The 17,576-nt window shown below is 51.3% G+C and overlaps 1 protein-coding gene across 1 annotated transcript; it reads left to right on the top strand.

Moving 5' to 3' along the window:
- Positions 1–5,095: 5,095 nt before the first annotated feature.
- LOC116970404 (tubulin alpha chain-like) lies at positions 5,096–17,101 on the top strand. The gene is made up of 6 exons (XM_033017058.1): positions 5,096–5,457; positions 5,564–5,708; positions 13,265–13,487; positions 13,593–13,741; positions 15,196–15,876; positions 16,805–17,101. Exons 1-6 carry the CDS (start codon positions 5,138–5,140, stop codon positions 17,099–17,101), a joined length of 1,815 nt encoding a protein of 604 aa, XP_032872949.1. The 5' UTR covers positions 5,096–5,137.
- The last annotated feature ends 475 nt before the right edge of the window (positions 17,102–17,576 follow it).

Below are 17,576 nucleotides of genomic sequence, written 5' to 3'. Positions count from 1 at the left end.
TTGGCGAACAATGTTGCACATACATCCCCAACAACACTGCTCCGGATGGGTCAGTGTCAAGAGCCCTAGCAGGCCTCACCTCTCTGTCTATCGAATTGGCTGAGAACTCTGGAGTAGACACCTCCTGGACCGGGTTTCTAGACTCCTGGTTTGGGAAATGGAAGCACATCTTTACATCAGCCCTAACATCAGTAATAGTCATGGCAGGGTTATTGTGTTTGTTCGGATGTTGTATCATTCCCTGCGTACGGGGATTGGCTCAGCGATTGATAGAAACCGTCCTGACGAAGAACAGTGCTGCCACCATAATGACCTTCAGAACACAGTATGACCAACGAGAGGAGGATAGGGAGGTGAAGAATCTTCTGCTAGCATTAAGAAAAGGAGGAGATAGTATAAATCAAGGGTGCGTAGCAAAAAGAAAAATGGTGGATTGTGAGAGAAGGGTTAATAGGGATGGTTGATTTAGACTAGGGATAGAAATATAACTTAGAAAGAAATAAGGTGTCAGCAGAAGCCAGACTGCTGGTAGAATAGAAAGTAACAATATAAAGAACAGAGAGAAATTCTAGATAATAGCAGCAAGTACAGATGGTGACATTTCAAGGATGAGAGTCAGAAGATAACCACAGTCAGACAAGAACATAACGGGTACTGGGGGAAGGGGCATTCTGTACTGCGCTTGCGTGATAAGATTCTATGAATATGTACTCACACCCACTATGACAAGATGCCTAATTTAAATGCACATGCGATGCATGATAGGGGAGGTGCCTTTGACGTTGGGTGGGCGTTCCACGACGTTCTCGTGGGAATCTGGGCTTTCCGTTATGATTGGAAGAAGCTCAATGGGGAGAGATGAGAATGTGATAATAATGAAAAGAAATGTATAAAGATAGAAGACATGCCGAGCCTCGGTGTGCCTCTAGGGGACATCAGTGGAGAGGCACCTATTCTGCAGAATATGAAATTAATAAAAACACTTCTTTGTCTGAATTTGTCTCAAGAGCATTTGTGATTTTTGAATCTCACAGGTTTCAACTATATATGGATTATACGGGGAGGACCATTTACGCGCAAGGAAGGAAAGTTATGGATTGGATGAGGAGGAAATGGTCATGGGACATTTCTTGTCTTCCCCAAATAATTGCTTGCATTGCATTTTACTGCCTTACTATCAATTTGAATTGCAAAATATATGTTAGGAATCCTGTATCTGCATTCCCGAGTCCCTTTGCACCTCAGATTTCAGAATTCTCTCCTCATTTAGAAAATAATCTTCGATTGATTCCTACTATCAAATTGCCGGTCTCCGCATTTTGCTGCGCCATATTCCATCTGCCATGTATTTACCGACTTTCCAAACATGCCCAAATCCTTCGGCAGAGTCGCTGCTTTCTCTACACTATCTGCCCCCTCCACCGACCTTCGCAGCATCACCAAACTTCGCACCAAGCATTCAATTCCCTCGTCCAAATCATTGATATACAACGTGAAGAGCAGCGGCCACAGCACCGACCCCTAGACTCTGGCAGGCAATGAGTGAAGATTTACGCGGATGCTGCCAGGCTAGGGGGTCTGAGCTTATGGGAGAGGTTGAGTTGGCTGGGTCGCTATTCCTTAGCGCACGAGGATGAGCGGTGATTGTATAGAGGTGTTAAAAATAATGAGAGGAACGGGTCCAAAGGCAGGCACACAAAATTGCTGGGGAAACTCAGCGGGTGCAGCAGCATCTATGGAGCGAAGGAAATAGGCGACGTTTCGGGCCGAGACCCTTCTTCAGACTCCAAAGGCAGGCAGATGGGACCAGTGTAGCTGGGACATGCTGGCCGGTGTGGGAAGTTGAGCCGAAGGGCCTGTTTCTACACTCTATGTTTCTATAAAGCCATCAATGTGATATGCTTGTGATTCATCCTGACGAAATTGGAGATTGCTGGGTCTCTGATGGATTGCGCGTCATCATATTTGTAGAGAACATCTTTCAATCAATCAAGATGTTCAATGGCAACTTTATTAATCAGAGATTTATCAATTGGAACCTAATTGCATGCCATCGTCACAATCAAGGGCCACTCCCACCCCTAACCCCTCTCTCCCTTAAGCGGCCTTTTCACGGGGCGACTTGACGCAAGAGTTAACCGGAGTTTAACATCGTGGGAACCTCGTGCGATAACAGTACGGCATTCGTGGACCACCGTGGACCACTGTAGCGCTAACGGCAGGTCATCGTGTAACTTGGTCACTCGGGAGAAAATTCAAGAAAGTTTGAATTTCTCCAAGATTGACTTGTACACTTGTGGTTGAGTATTGCAACATTATATGAACGTAGTGGCCAGTGCGATATCCGTAATAACTCTTGCGGGTACCGTGGGAACTCCTGCGAACGGCGAACCCGGAAGCTGGACAGAGGGGACAGAAGGTGAGTAAAAATTATCTTCTGTGGGATTGAATTTAAAAAATAAATAAAAATAAAGATTTGCATCCGCATATGGACATCAACTTATTCATGTTATGTTAATGAGATTCAAGAAAATAACTATAATCTTTAAAAGGGACTTTAAAAGGGACTTTACTGAAAGGTTACGCATTTTTATGGTCCGTGAGAAATTTTTCACGTACTTCTTTGAGAGGTACAGGTCGGAGTCCTCGGGTCCAGGGGTCCGGAACGCTACCAATCAATGTTGTACAGAGACCCGTGTAATGAGTGAACTGCACATGCTGGTTTAAACCGAAGACAGACACAAAAAAGCTGGAGTAACTCAGCGAGTCAAGCAGCATCTCTGGAGAAAAAAGGCTGATGTTTCGGGACGAGACACATCTTCAGACTCAATTCCGATTAGGATGTCTGAAGAAGGGCTCCGATTCGAATCGTCGCCTATTCTTTTTCTCCAGAGATGCTGCCTGACCCGCTGACTTACTCCAGCTTTTTATGTTTTTCTTCCCAGATCTGACTTACCTGCTGAGTTACACCAACATCTTGTGTCCTTCTGTGCGTATTAACCAGCATTAACCAGCGTCTGCAGTTCCTTTAGACATTACCTAACTTCAGATTTTAGAGATATAGCGCGTGGGAACTCCTGCGAACGGTAAACCCGGAAGCTGGACAGAGGGGACAGAAGGTGAGTAAAAACAGGTGGTCTCAATATCGACAAGGGAACATGTGTCCTTCGAGGACGTCCCACCTAATTGTCATTGTTGGATAATCTTTTTAACAGGAACACTTGCAGAGATGGCTCCCAGAAAATCTCAAAGAAAGGGGGTAAAGCGTGTCAGAGATGTTTTTGCCATGTTGCGCTATTCAGTTTCTATATTGTTTCAGTTTCTATATATATATTGTTGCTCTATTCAGTTTCCCAGGGGGTCGGGACGGGACTGGAGTTGGGAGGGAAAGGTGGGGGAGTCGAGGGAGAGGAGGGGGAGACAGATGGGGGTGTCTTCATTTACTGGCGGCGGGTGTCTGTCACTGAAACAGGCAGGTGAGATTTCACATCCAGCTTGTGTGTGCCTCTCTCTCTCTCTCTCCCTCCCTCTTACACAGGCTGAGAGACTCTGCCTCTGTGAGTGTACGTCTCTTTCTCCCCCTCTCCCACATACAGTAAGACCGAGGCACTGTGCTCAGTCCATCTGTGTCTCCCACATACACAGTAAAATATGTCTCCAAATGAGCCAATTCAACCAAGGGAGGATATATATAGTGTGTGAAAAAAAAGTTACATCATTTGTGTCACGTGTAGTTCACGATGTTCATTCAAGATTTAACGCGAAAGCTCGGGAAACGGACAAGTCACTCGCACAAATAACAGAAATGCCGAGTACCGTGGGAACTCTTTATCTACCCCCGTTATATCGTGCGAGACTCGTGCTGGACCACGACCTCTTCACTCTGGTGACATCTTGCGTCAACTCACCCCGTGAAAAAGCCCCATTAAGCCCCGGTCATTCACTCTTCTCTCCACTTCTGTTGGACAGCGTGTACCAAAGCATGAAAGAACGTACCACCTGATTCAGGGACAGCTTGTTCCCAGCTGACCTCTCGTGTGCTACCTTCCTGTGGTCCTCATGCTTGAAATTAAAAATGCTATTTTTATTCTCTAGATGTGACACTACACTCTGCACGTTGCTCATTTGTTTCGTGTTGCGCTACCAGATATACTGAGGAGTGATGTGATCTGCCTGTATAGTACGCCTAACATTTTTTTTCGCAGCACACGTGATGGTAATCAATCAATAACCATTGATCTCAGACAATGCGATGATAGACCGGGGATCCCGGATTATGAAGTGATGAACGGAGCGAAATTGATGGTTATCTCTTGTATGCGTGGGATTAACATCACATTCGCTGTGATCTGCAGCAATGTTTCCCACTGATAAAGTGGCTAAATTAACACGACCAGTTGATTGCATGGGGTTAGGAAGTCAAATAGTTGGCGCTAGGTATCATTTGGAGGCATGTGGTCAGATACTTTAATTTCCAGCTGTAATTGATAGATTGGAATCTGGGAGGTGAAGGCAGACAATGGATTGCGTCACTGAAGGTCCATTGTTCTACGTCACACACTGTGGATTATTCATCAACGAGCGCCTTGGAACCTTCTATGTTTGTTTCCTGTGGCAACCAAGGTCATTGTTCTCATTGCCCAATAGGCGCGCGTTTGGCCAACGCCACCGTTCTATCCCCGGGGGCCGTATAAATACCGGAGCGGCGCCGCATTGCGTCACAGTCTCAAGAACCACGCGAGCGGAGCAACATGGTCAGCGCGCGGGAGAATGTCCGCGGGACGCGCGTGTTCCCCCCGGGCGAGGGATCCACGGGGGAGGGAAGCGATTGTCTACAGACACCGGACACGGGAAGGGGAGAGCGCACCCGGGGAATGGGAACGTAGTGGGTAACTGGGAACTGAGAGCGGGAATGAGACGGCGACGGGGGGAGGGAGGGCGCAGGGTAATATTGGGCAGGGAAATGATGAATGCAATTTCGAGGAATTTGAGGGTTACATTCGGCGAAGGCAGCGTGGAGAGTCTGCGAATTACAATGTTGGGTGGAACTGAGAAGGTGGTCATATTGGGCGGGGGACGGTGAGCGATCAGGGCCAAACTGGCTATGAATAAGTCCAAGTGGTGATCAATAGGAATTATGGAAATCACGCGGCCCGCAGCAGTAAACGAGAAATTACCAACGCTCACCTCTCGCCCTAACATCTCACCGCCTGTTTCCCCTCGCCAACAGCGCGAGTGTCTTTCAATCCACATCGGCCAGGCTGGCGTCCAGGTTGGCAACGCTTGCTGGGAGTTGTATTGCCTGGAGCACGGGATCCAACCGGATGGACAGATGCCCAGCGACTCGACCATCGGAGGCGGCGACGATTCGTTTAACACCTTCTTCAGCGAGACCGGTGCGGGCAAGCACGTACCAAGGGCCGTGTTCATCGACCTGGAGCCCACGGTGATCGGTAAGTTGGGAGGTGCAGAGAATGTTGGCCGTTCCCTTAAGTCCTTCCCTTCCGGGAAGGGGGAAGTGTGTGGCAATGGTTAATTCTCTCTCTACCGCCCTACAGATGAGGGTGCGGGCCGGTATCTACCGCCAGCTCTTCCACCCCGAGCAGCTCATCACCGGCAAGGAGGACGCGGCCAATAACTACGCCCGGGGCCACTGCTCCATCGGCAAGGAGATCGTGGACCTGGTCCTGGATCGAATCCGGAAGCTGGTAGGTTGCTCAGCGACTGCAAATTACCGACTGCCGCTCCACGTGCTTACAGCGCCAATGTATCCTATTTCCTTCGCTCCATAGATGCTGCTGCACCCGCTGAGTTTCTCCAGCATTTTGTGTACCTTCGATCTTCCAGCATCTGCAGTTCCTTCTTGAACACAATGTATCCGGTTGCACCGGCGCATTCGCGAGTGCTGCGGCCACGATGTTCCCAAATACTCATTGTCACCGCTCTATTTATCACTGAGATACTCACCGAACCATCTCGCTCTGCGCCGGCTGTAGAGAGCACCATGACCCTCTCGTGTCGCTCCTTCCCTTTAAACGTTGGCACAGAATTGAGCTTTTGTCCCTTCTCCACCCTCAGGCCGATCTCTGCACCGGACTGCAGGGGTTCCTCATCTTCCACAGTTTCGGGAGCGGCACCGGCTCGGGTTTCACCTCCCTCCTCATGGAGAGACTGTCCGTCGACTACGGCAAGAAATCCAAGCTGGAGTTTTCCGTCTACCCGGCGCCGCAGAGCTCCACCGCAGTGGTCGAGCCCTACAACGCGGTGCTGGTCACCCACTGCACCCTGGAACACTCCGACTGAGCCTTCATGATGGACAACGAGGCCATTTACGACGTGTGTCGGCGGAACCTGGACATCGAGCGCCCCACCTACACCAACCTCAATCGCCTGATGGCACAGTTAGTGTCGTCTATCACCGCCTCGTTGCGCTCCGACGGCGCTCTCAACGTGGACCTGACTGAGTTCCAAACCAATCTGGTTCCCTACCCGCGCACCCACTTCCCGCTCATCACCTACGCACCCATTATTTCTGCAGAGAAGGCTTACCACGAGGAACTGTCCGTCTCCCAATTGACCAACGCCTGCTTCGAGCCGGCCAACCAGTTGGTGAAGTGCGACCCTCGCCAGGGGAAGTACATGGCGTGCTGTATGCTGTACCGCGGGGACGTGGTGCCCAAGGACGTCAATGCCTCCATCGCCACCATCAAGACAAAGCGCTCCATCCAGTTCGTGGACTGGTGCCCGACCAGGTTCAAGGTGAGCGTGACCAACGCTTGCGTTTCCATGCACCCACATGCAGTCTAATTCATCTGCTGGAATAACAACATACATGCAACGACTCAGAATACATCCTTGGCACCATTTGTACTCTGCAAATAAATCAAATCAGCACCCGAAGGACACACACACACACCCTTTCTTCAAAGGTGTGAATATTTTGCAAAGGATGCAGGAGGGTGTCATCCGGACAGTCCTTGGCCTTGCGGCCTTGTGTTTATGGGAGACGTTAGATAGGCTGGGGCTTTTTTTATTTGGGTCGTAGAAATCTGAGGGGCAGGACATATCCTGGTGTGCAAGATCACGGGGGACATGGATAATATGTGCTCTCATCTTAACATCTCAAAACTGGATGTCCTCTACGTGAGGCGAGAGATGAGATATTTAAGAAGGACCTCCCGACCAATTAATCTATTCAGAGGGTAGTCCGCATCTGGAACGAGTTGTCAGGTAAAGCTAGAAACCCTTACGTTTGCCACATTTAAAGCATAGATAGAAATACCCAAAACATAGGATGCACAGGAAGGGTTTAGAAGGATAAAGGGCAGTCGCATGCAAATGAGACGAGCTCAATATGCCAACTGTGGGGCATGGACAAGGTGGTTGTAATAGCACGCTTCCCAGCTGCACAGCATCATACCTTCATGGCTCTAACACACATGTATCGGAGCTTGCAATCAGGAGAATAATTACATCCAGAGATTTGTTTAACGGAATCGCTAAGCTATTAATCAATGATAATTTGTGCAATTTAAGGGCGCAGTACTAAACCGATAATGCAAGCATATTGATGGCGGCGCTGACTTAGCAGCTGCGGCTCGCCTGCAGTCCGTCTGTTTTTTTTCTTTTTTTTGTTGTTCTTTTGTCCTGCTTTTAGTTAATCTTTGGTTTATTAGGTTGTGTATGTGTGTGGGTGTGGGGGAGAAACATGTTTTTGGTCTCTTCCTTCTGGGTGGGGATGCGACTTTTCTTGTCGTATCCCCCGCCTCCGTCGAGGCCTAATAGCGGAGCTGGCGGCCGCGGAGCTGGGGCAACGGCCACCCGGCCTCGGAACCGGGGCAGCGGCAGCGGCGACCTGGCCTCGGAGCTGGGGCAGCGGCAGCGGCGATCTTGCCTCGGAGCTGGGGCAGCAGCAGCGGCCACCCGGCCTCGGGGCTGGGGCAGCGGCCACCCGGCCTCGGAGCTGGGGCAGCGGCAGCGGCGACCTGGCCTCGGAGATGGGGCAGCGGCAGCGGCGACCTGGCCTCGGAGATGGGGCAGCGGCAGCGGCGACCTGGCCTCGGAGATGGGGCAGCGGCAGCGGCGACCTGGCCTCGGAGATGGGGCAGCGGCAGCGGCGACCTGGCCTCGGAGATGGGGCAGCGGCAGCGGCCACCCGGCCTCGGAGCCGGGGCAGCGGCGACCTGGCGTCGGAGATGGGGCAGTGTTCCGGCGGCAGCGGCCACCCGACTGGACCGCGGGCCCAGTGTCGGGAGCTCGCAGGTCACAGGTTGCGGCCCTGTTCTCCGGAGCTCCCGCAACATGAACTTCCATCCAATCTGGCAGCTCCAGATAATGTGTCGCATCCGCCCAACGCGTCGTTTATACCTCGCCCGATAGAACGGTCTATGCAGCCGGAACGCGCTGTGATTGGCTGCCAGCGAACCCGCCCGATAGAACGCGCTGTGATTGGCTGCCAGCGAACCCGCCCGATAGAACGCGCTGTGATTGGCTGCCAGCGAACCCGCCCGATAGAACGCGCTGTGATTGGCTGCCAGCGAACCCGCCCGATAGAACGCGCTGTGATTGGCTGCCAGCGAACCCGCCCGATAGAACGCGCTGTGATTGGCTGCCAGCGAACCTGACCTGCCCGATAGAACGCGCTGTGATTGGCTGCCAGCGAACCAACCGTTGGCGTGGAACGCGGGGACAAAGGGAAATCGAACGCCGATTGGTTCTCAGCGCGTGTGACGCAACACAGGCATCGCGTTGTTTTATTGATGAGCTCACATCCCGGGTCGGAGCTTTGAACATAAGAGTCAGGAAGTCATGTGGTAGCTTAATAGCATTTATGTTTGGCAGCATTCCTGGATATTGTCTGTAATTCAGCTGACCCCACTACGGGAAGGATGTGGGGGCTTTAGATAGGAAGCACAGGAGACTCACCGCAATGATGCTTCATTGGAGAGTATTAACAAAAAGGAGAATTTGGACAAAGTTGTAGCGTTTATTCTGGTCCAAGTCAAGTCAAGTCAAGTCAAGTTTATTTGTCACATACACATACGAGATGTGCAGTGAAATGAAAGTGGCAATGCTCGCGGACTTTTGTGTAAAAGACAAACAACCAAACAAATTATAAACACAATCATAACACACATATTCTTTTACATAATAAATAATGGAAGGAAAAACGTTCAGTAGAGTTAGTCCCTGGTGAGATAGGCGTTTACAGTACGAATGGCCTCTGGGAAGAAACTCCTTCTCAACCTCTCCGTTCTCACCGCATGGCAACGGAGGCGTTTGCCTGACCGTAGCAGCTGGATCAGTCCGTTACAGGGGTGGAAGGGGTCTCCCATGATTTTATTTGCTCTGGAGTTGCACCTCCTGTTGTATAGTTCCTGCAGGGGGGCGAGTGAAGTTCCCATAGTGCGTTCGGCCGAACGCACTACTCTCTGCAGAGCCTTCTTGTCCTTGGCAGAGCAATTCCCAAACCAGATGGTAATATTTCCGGACAAGATGCTTTCCACCGCCGCTGCGTAGAAGCACTGGAGGATCCTCGGAGACACTCTGAATTTCCTCAATTGCCTGAGGTGGTAAAGGCGCTGCCTCGCCTTACTCACGAGTGCTGAGGCGTGTGATGCCCATGTCATATCCTCGGAGATGTGGACTCCCAGATATTTAAAACAGTTCACCCTATCCACAGGATCCCCATTTATCCTCAATGGAGTGTACGTCCTCGGATGATGTGCCCTCCTAAAGTCCATGATCAGCTCCTTCGTTTTTTGATGTTCAAGAGGAGGCTGTTATCCTGGCACCAGAGTGCTAGATCAGCCACCTCCTCCCGGTAGGCCTTCTCGTCGTTGTCTGAGATCAGGCCCACCACCACAGTGTCATCAGCAAACTTAATTGTTGAGTTGGAGCTGAACCTAGCCACACAGTCATGTGTGTACAGGGAGTACAATAGGGGGCTGAGTACGCAACCCTGGGGCGATCCTGTGCTCAGGGTGAGGGACTTCGATTTATTCCCTCCCATCTTGACAACCTGGGGCCTGGCGGTGAGAAAGTCCAGGACCCAGCCACACAGGGAGGTGTTGAGCCCCGATTCCATTAGCTTCCCGGCCAGTCTGGTGGGGACTATCGTGTTGAAGGCTGAACTGTAGTCTATGAACAGCATCCTCACGTAGACCCCCTTCTGGCTGTCCAGATGGGAGAGAGCGGTGTGCAAGACCTGGGAGACCGCATCGTCCGTGGATCTGTTCGGACGGTATGCGAACTGCAACGGGTCCATGTTCCGAGGGAGGAAGGCGCAGATGTGATTCTTCACCAGCCTCTCAAAGCATTTCATGACTACCGAGGTAAGGGCCACCGGACGGTAGTCATTCAGACAGGCTGGGGAGGCATTTTTTGGTACCGGTACAATGATGGATTTTTTGAAGCAGGCAGGGACCACGGACTTGTCCAGGGAGAGGTTGAATAATGTAGTGAGCACTGGAGCTAGCTGCGTAGCACAGGACTTGAGTACTCGCCCCGAGATGCCATTGGGGCCTGCAGGTTTTCTCGTGTTTACCCTGTGTCAGAGCCCTCCTCACGTCGTGCTCGGACAGCGAGAATGTGTGCACATTCCTCCCTTCAGCTTCGGTAGCCAGCCCGCTGGCGGTATTGTCGATAGTCGGCAGGAGTGGTGTTGCCCTTCTCGAAACGAGCGTAAAAGGAGTTCAGGTCATCAGCTAGGGAGGTGCCGGCACTTGCGGATGAGGGAGGGGTGCTCCGGTAGTTGGATACAATCCGTAGCCCCTGCCACAGGCTTCTGGTGTCCTGCTGCTCCATCTGTAACTCCATCTTGTCTCTGTACCTTCTCTTTGCGTCCTTCACCACCCTTCGCAGTTGGTAGGACTCTGCCTTGTAGACGTCCATGTTTCCTGATGCCAGGCCCGAGTTGTAGGCAGCGGTGCGAGCATTCAGGGCCACACGAACAGACCTGTCTACCCAGGGTTTTTGGTTCGGAAAGCTGCTTACCCTTACCGTGGGGACGATGTTGTCGGTTACTGTTGCGATGAAGTCCGTGACTGCATCCGCGAACTCACTGACGTCACGGGAACTTGCTTCGAACATATTCCAGTCGACATCACTCAGTGCATCTTGCAGCATGGCCTCTGACTGGTCGGACCACCGCTTTACGTCTCTCGTCTCTACCGCTTCCCGAACTATCCTCTGTTTATACTCCGGCAACAGGAAAATGGCAGCGTGGTCAGATTTTCCTAGGGGAGGGAGTGAAACGGCCTTGTAGCCTTTCCTGAACGGTGTGTAGCAGTGGTCCAAAGTTCTCTCCCCCCTGGTGGCACACGTGATGTGTTGGTAGAAGTTCGGCATGACCTTCTTGAGATTTGATTTATTAAAATCTCCAGCCACCACCATAGCCGCAACCGGGTACTTGTTTTGATGTCGACATAGCACATTGTGTAGGGCCGAAAGTGCCACGTCGGTGGCCGCCTGCGGTGGAATGTAGACGGTTGTGACGATCACTGAGCCGAACTCCCGGGGAAGGTAGAATGGGCGGCATGAGATCGTCAGGTGCTCCAGGTCCGGCGAGCAGGAACGGGAAAGCATCTTGATATTTCCAGGGTTGCACCAGTTGTTATTGGTCATGAAGCAGAGTCCTCCACCCTTGGATTTCCCAGATGCTTCTGTTCTGTCAGCACGGTGGACAGTGAAGGACTCGGTTGGGCAGATTACCTGATCCGGAATCAGTGAGGTCAGCCATGTTTCAGTCAGGCAGAGGATGTTGCAGTCCCTTATGTCCCGCTGGAATCTGATCCTCGCCCTGAGGTCATCCAGCTTGTTTTCCAGGGACTGGACATTCGCCAGAAGAGCTCCCTTTGTTGTTGCAGCAGCATCTGCTGATCTCTGCTGGCCATGCTGGATCAGTAAGTACAGAGTTTAAAAAGTCTCCGTTTGCCCTGGAGTTTAGATTTAAGAGGGTTTCCCTGTCATACGTTGTTAGTACTAGGGAGTTAGAACTTAGAAATAAGTTAAAAAGGAACATAAAAGTTAAAAACACACACAATTTTCGCGGAGCTGCCACAACGGCGACTGGACAGGGCAGCGCCATTTTTTTTTGGTTTGGCCTCTGTTTATACTCCGGCAACAGAGGCCACAGGAGGCTTTGGGGAATATCTGCAAAGTGTGTATTTTTAAAGATATAGATAGTGCACGCAGTCAGAACATGAATGAATGAATGAAGGAACAAAGGTATCAATCAATCAATCAATCAATCAATCACGTGGACTGCGCTCTGCCAGGCTGAACCACAGCGCATCAAGCGTTGAACATGTTATTCTTCCAACCCTCTAGTACTGATCAAGCCTTTCTGTTGTGCAAGAGGAAGGGATTATCAGTTTGTCGTGATTTGTTTTTGGATGGTTGTTTTATCTCCTTTGAACAACTACAATAAATAAAATCTACCTAATTCACATATTTTTTAGATATTTACAAATCAGACATTTTTTGAATATGTTGCCAAGATTTGAGACTTTCGACAACAGGGATTTGATTTCGGGTTTAATTCATTACTGAATTAATGAGAGAAGAAGGGTCAGGACCCTAAACGTCACCCATTCCTTCTCTCCAGAGATGCTGCCTGTCCCGCTGAGCTACTCCAGCTTTTTGCGTTTATCTTAATGTAATACTCTCTTTTTGGTGGGCTGATGTTGCGAAGCTTGATCGTTGAGAGGGTCCGTGTTGACGCGACTATTGAAACGTCCAATGGTCCTCGGTTGTGACGCCGAGATGCCGACGGTTCTTTGCGCCGTTCGAAGAACAGGTCGCCTCTGTTGCGTCACTCGCGCTGAGAGCCAATCGGCGTTCTCCGTGCTTTGTCTCCGCGTTCCACGGGTCGCTGGCGGCCAATCACAGCGCGGCCCGGGTGTATGAACGTTCTATTGGGGCGGGGTATAAAAGGGACGCGTTCGGCGAATGCGACACATTGTCTGGAGCTGAGAGACTGGAAGGGACATCATGGTGGGTGATCCCGGGGCTGGGCGGCGGGGCGTCGTGTGAAACCGGTGATGGGGAGAGCCGGGATAACTCCAGAGAACCGGGAACGAAGGCCCATGGGTGGAGAGTGATTCCGCGGTGACCACGCTGCGTAAACGCGTCGATCCGGTCGCACACTGTGGTGTGGCGTGGGGGAAATGTTAGCACTCGGAACCAATATCCGTGGAAATAACACAATCATCTCTTCCCCCTTTCCTCCACCGACCCATCCCATCTTTCTCTCTCTCTCCAGCGTGAGTGTATCTCCATCCACATCGGCCAGGCCGGAGTTCAGGTCGGCAACGCTTGCTGGGAGCTCTATTGCCTGGAGCACGGGATCCAGCCGGATGGACAGATGCCCAGCGACAAGACCATCGGGGGCGGCGACGACTCCTTCAACACCTTCTTCAGCGAGACGGGGGCGGGCAAGCACGTCCCCCGGGCCGTGTTCCTTGATCTGGAGCCCACGGTGATCGGTAGGTTGGGAGGTGCAGAGAATGTTGGCCGTTCTCTTAAGTCCTTCCCTTCCGGGGAGGGGGAAGTATGTGGCAATGGTTAATTCTCTCTATACCGCCCTACAGATGAGGTGCGGACCGGCACATACCGGCAGCTCTTCCACCCCGAGCAGCTCATCACCGGCAAGGAGGACGCGGCCAACAACTACGCCCGGGGCCACTGCTCCATCGGCAAGGAGATCGTCGACCTGGTCCTGGATCGCATCCGGAAGCTGGTAGGTTGTGGAACCGAATCCAACCGTGAACCAGCGCCCGGTGTTTAACAATCTGGTGATCCTGGTTCGCCCGTGGCCCGCAGTTCATGAATGGTTCAGCGTTCATGATGCAGCTCAGCGATCGTCACCCGACTGGATCCCCGTTCACGTCTCCTCCCCGCGCCCACAGAGTCATATAGCGATAGAGTTGTGCAGCGTGGAAACAAGCCATCGACCCACACCGATGCATCTACTCTGGTCCCACCTGTCCGCGTTTGATCCATATCCCTCCAAACCTATCATATCCATGTACATGCCAGTTTAAATGTTTCTTAAACATAGCCATAGTACCTGCATCAACTACAGGTACAGAGAAGGTTCACCCGACTGATTTCTGGGATGTCAGGACTTTTATATGAAGAAAGAGTGGATAGTCTCGGCTTGTACTCTCTAGAATTTAGAAGATTGAGGGGGGATTTTATAGCAACTTATAAAACTCAGATCCTTTTGCTATGAATCGTTGACTGATCTATCTTCCTCTCTTAAACCCATCTACCTGCTTTCTCCCCATAACCTTGACACATGACACAAAGCAAAAGGATTTGAGTATAGGAGCAGGGAGGTTCTACTGCAGTTGTACAGGGTCTTGGTGAGACCACACCTGGAGTATTGCGTACAGTTTTGGTCTCCTAATCTGAGGAAAGACATTCTTGCCATAGAGGGAGTACAGAGAAGGTTCACCAGACTGATTCTTGGGATGTCAGGACTTTCATATGAAGAAAGACTGGATAGACTCGGTTTGTACTCGCTAGAATTTAGAAGACTGAGGGGGGATCTTATAGAAACTTACAACATTCTTAAGGGGTTGGACAGGCTAGATGTAGGAAGGTTGTTTCCGATGTTGGGGAAGTCCAGAACAAGAGGTCACAGTTTAAGGATAAGGGGGAAATCTTTTAGGACCGAGATGAGGAAATGATTTTTCACACAGAGTGGTGAATCTCTGGAATTCTCTGCCACAGACGGTAGTTGAGGCCAGTTCGTTGGCTATATTTAAGAGGGCGTTAGATGTGGCCCTTGGGGCTAAAGGGATCAGGGGGTATGGAGAGAAGGCAGGTACATGATACTGAGTTGGATGATCAGCCATGATCATATTGAATGGCGGTGCAGGCTCGAAGGGCCGAATGGCCTACTCCTGCACCTATTTTCTATGTAAACCTCGATCAGATTCTTGACACACGACCAACCAGCTACACAACCGTGCTGACTATCCCTAATCCGCCTATGTCCATCTACATTCATTCATAACCTGTCCCTCAGATACTCCCTCGCATCTTTCCGACCACAAATGTTTAACTAAAACCACTGATGTTAGGCTCCATCCACCTCTCCAGAGGGTCAGTTTACCCCCTGTAACACCCACACTCACCCCCACACCTTTCCCCATTCTCAATGCTCTCCGCTTTATCTGCCCACAGGCCGACCAGTGCACCGGACTGCAGGGGTTCCTCATCTTCCACAGTTTCGGGGGCGGCACCGGCTCGGGTTTCACCTCCCTCCTCATGGAGAGACTGTCCGTCGACTACGGCAAGAAATCAAAGCTGGAGTTTTCCGTCTACCCGGCGCCGCAGATCTCCACCGCCGTGGTCGAGCCCTACAACGCGGTGCTGGTCACCCACTGCACCCTGGAGCACTCCGACTGCTCCTTCATGCTGGACAACGAGGCCATTTACGACATCTGCCGGCGGAACCTGGACATCGAGCGCCCCACCTACACCAACCTCAACCGCCTGCTGGGGCAGGTAGTGTCGTCCATCACCGCCTCTCTGCGCTTCGACGGCGCCCTCAACGTGGACCTGCTCGAGTTCCAGACCAACCTGGTCCCCTACCCGCGCATCCACTTCCCGCTGGTCACCTACGCGCCCCTGATCTCGGCTGAGAAGGCTTACCACGAGCAACTGTCCGTGTCGGAGATCACCAATGCCTGCTTCGAGCCGGCCAACCAGATGCTCAAATGCGACCCCCGCCAGGGCAAATACATGGCGTGCTGCATGTTGTACCGCGGGGACGTGGTGCCCAAGGACGTCAACGCCTCCATCGCCACCATCAAGACGAAGCGCTCCATCCAGTTCGTGGACTGGTGCCCGACCGGGTTCAAGGTAGGAGGAGGTTGTGCAGGAATCCACGCGGCAGAAGCTTGACCCAAACACTGGTCTCGCACTGGGCTGTGAAATCTACCACAGCCAGACCAGCCGCTCCACGATTGCATAAACCAGGAGACGTTCTTTCCAAACCGAGGGCCTGGGTTCTAAACATCCAGGGAACCATTGAAGGTTTCTAGGCGACTCCTGTCCAATGGGTCACGCCAGGATCTTGATCACTAGCAGGGGTTTCCCTCGTTTAAAGGCACAAACCTTCATTTTTTAGATCACAATCAGTAACATTCGGCCGATCGGGTCCATGCTGACCCTCCCACACTGATCTGTTTTGTAGTAAATGCCTATTATGTTCTGTGTGCTGAAGCAAAGTAAGAATATCATTGTCCGATCAGGGACACATGACAATAAACTCACTTGAACTTGAACTTGAACCAGCAATTCCATTCTCTCCTGTCACTTGTGTCTCGCTAGAATTTAGAAGATTGAGGGGGGATTTTATAGAAACTTACAAAATTCTTAAGAGGTTGGACAGGCTAGATGCAGGAAGATTGTTCCCGATGTTGGGGAGGTCCAGAATAAGGGGTCACCGTTTAAGGCTAAAACATTTTTCACACAGAGAGTGGTGAATCTGTGGAATTCTCTGCCACAGAATGTAGTTGAGGCCAAATCTTTGGCTATATTTAAGAGGGAGTTAGATGTGGCCCTTGTGGCTAAAGGGATCAGAGGGTATGGAGAGAAGGTAGCTACAGGATACTGAGTTGGATGATCAGCCATGATCATGTTGAATGGCATTTCAGGCTCGAAGGGCCGAATGGCCTACTCCTGCACCTATTTTCTATGTTTCTATGTTTCCACCTCCGTCCCGTTAATATGGATCCTTCCAATGTGTCTGCAACCGAACTAAACGCTGTTTCTCTTTCTCCCGCAGGTGGGCATCAACTACCAGCCCCCGACGGTGGTGCCGGGGGGCGACCTGGCCAAGGTGCAACGAGCCGTCTGCATGCTGAGCAACACCACCGCCATATCCATGGCCTGGACCCGCATGAACCTCAAGTTCGACAAGATGTACGCCAAGCGGGCCTTTGTCCACTGGTACGTGGGAGAGGGGCTGGAGGAAGGAGAGTTCCAGGACGCGCGGGAGGACATGGCGTCGCTGGAGAAGGACTACGAAGAAGTGGGCATCGATTCGGCGGATCTGGACAAGAAGACGGAAGAGGAAGAGTGAATATCCAGAAAGACTCGTTTATTTTTATTACTAATGTTGTAAATATAATTTATGAAATTTAATAAATGTAATAAATCTATTTTAAATTCAATTCGTCTTCCCTCCTACTTAACGCTATAATTTCGCTTGAGACTTTGGGCTCTTGCTTCAGCGTGCGAGCAGGCCATTCGCCCCACTGAATTGGCGCTGAGCAGTATACTGTTCCCGGTACATTGGCACTGTCCTACACACTAGGGACACTATATATATATTACTTCCGAGTCACGTGAGTGACGACGTGTAGAAGGCCCGTTCAGCCGCACGTGCGTCATTACGTCAGACGCATTGGTGCAGGCGGCCGCTGGGAGCAGCAGGAGCGTCTCCAAGCGCGGTAAAGTTTAAACTCAGGTAAGCTTGGGTTTCTTACCTGTTTTATTCCCTGCAGGAACCTCTTGTTCCAGAGGCTTCCTGCCGCAGGATTCGCGAGGCCCGACGA

The sequence above is a fragment of the Amblyraja radiata genome, unplaced genomic scaffold (assembly GCF_010909765.2).
Source record: "Amblyraja radiata isolate CabotCenter1 unplaced genomic scaffold, sAmbRad1.1.pri scaffold_855_ctg1, whole genome shotgun sequence".
Taxonomy (NCBI): domain Eukaryota; kingdom Metazoa; phylum Chordata; class Chondrichthyes; order Rajiformes; family Rajidae; genus Amblyraja; species Amblyraja radiata.
This window is presented reverse-complemented; position numbering and strand designations above follow the sequence as displayed.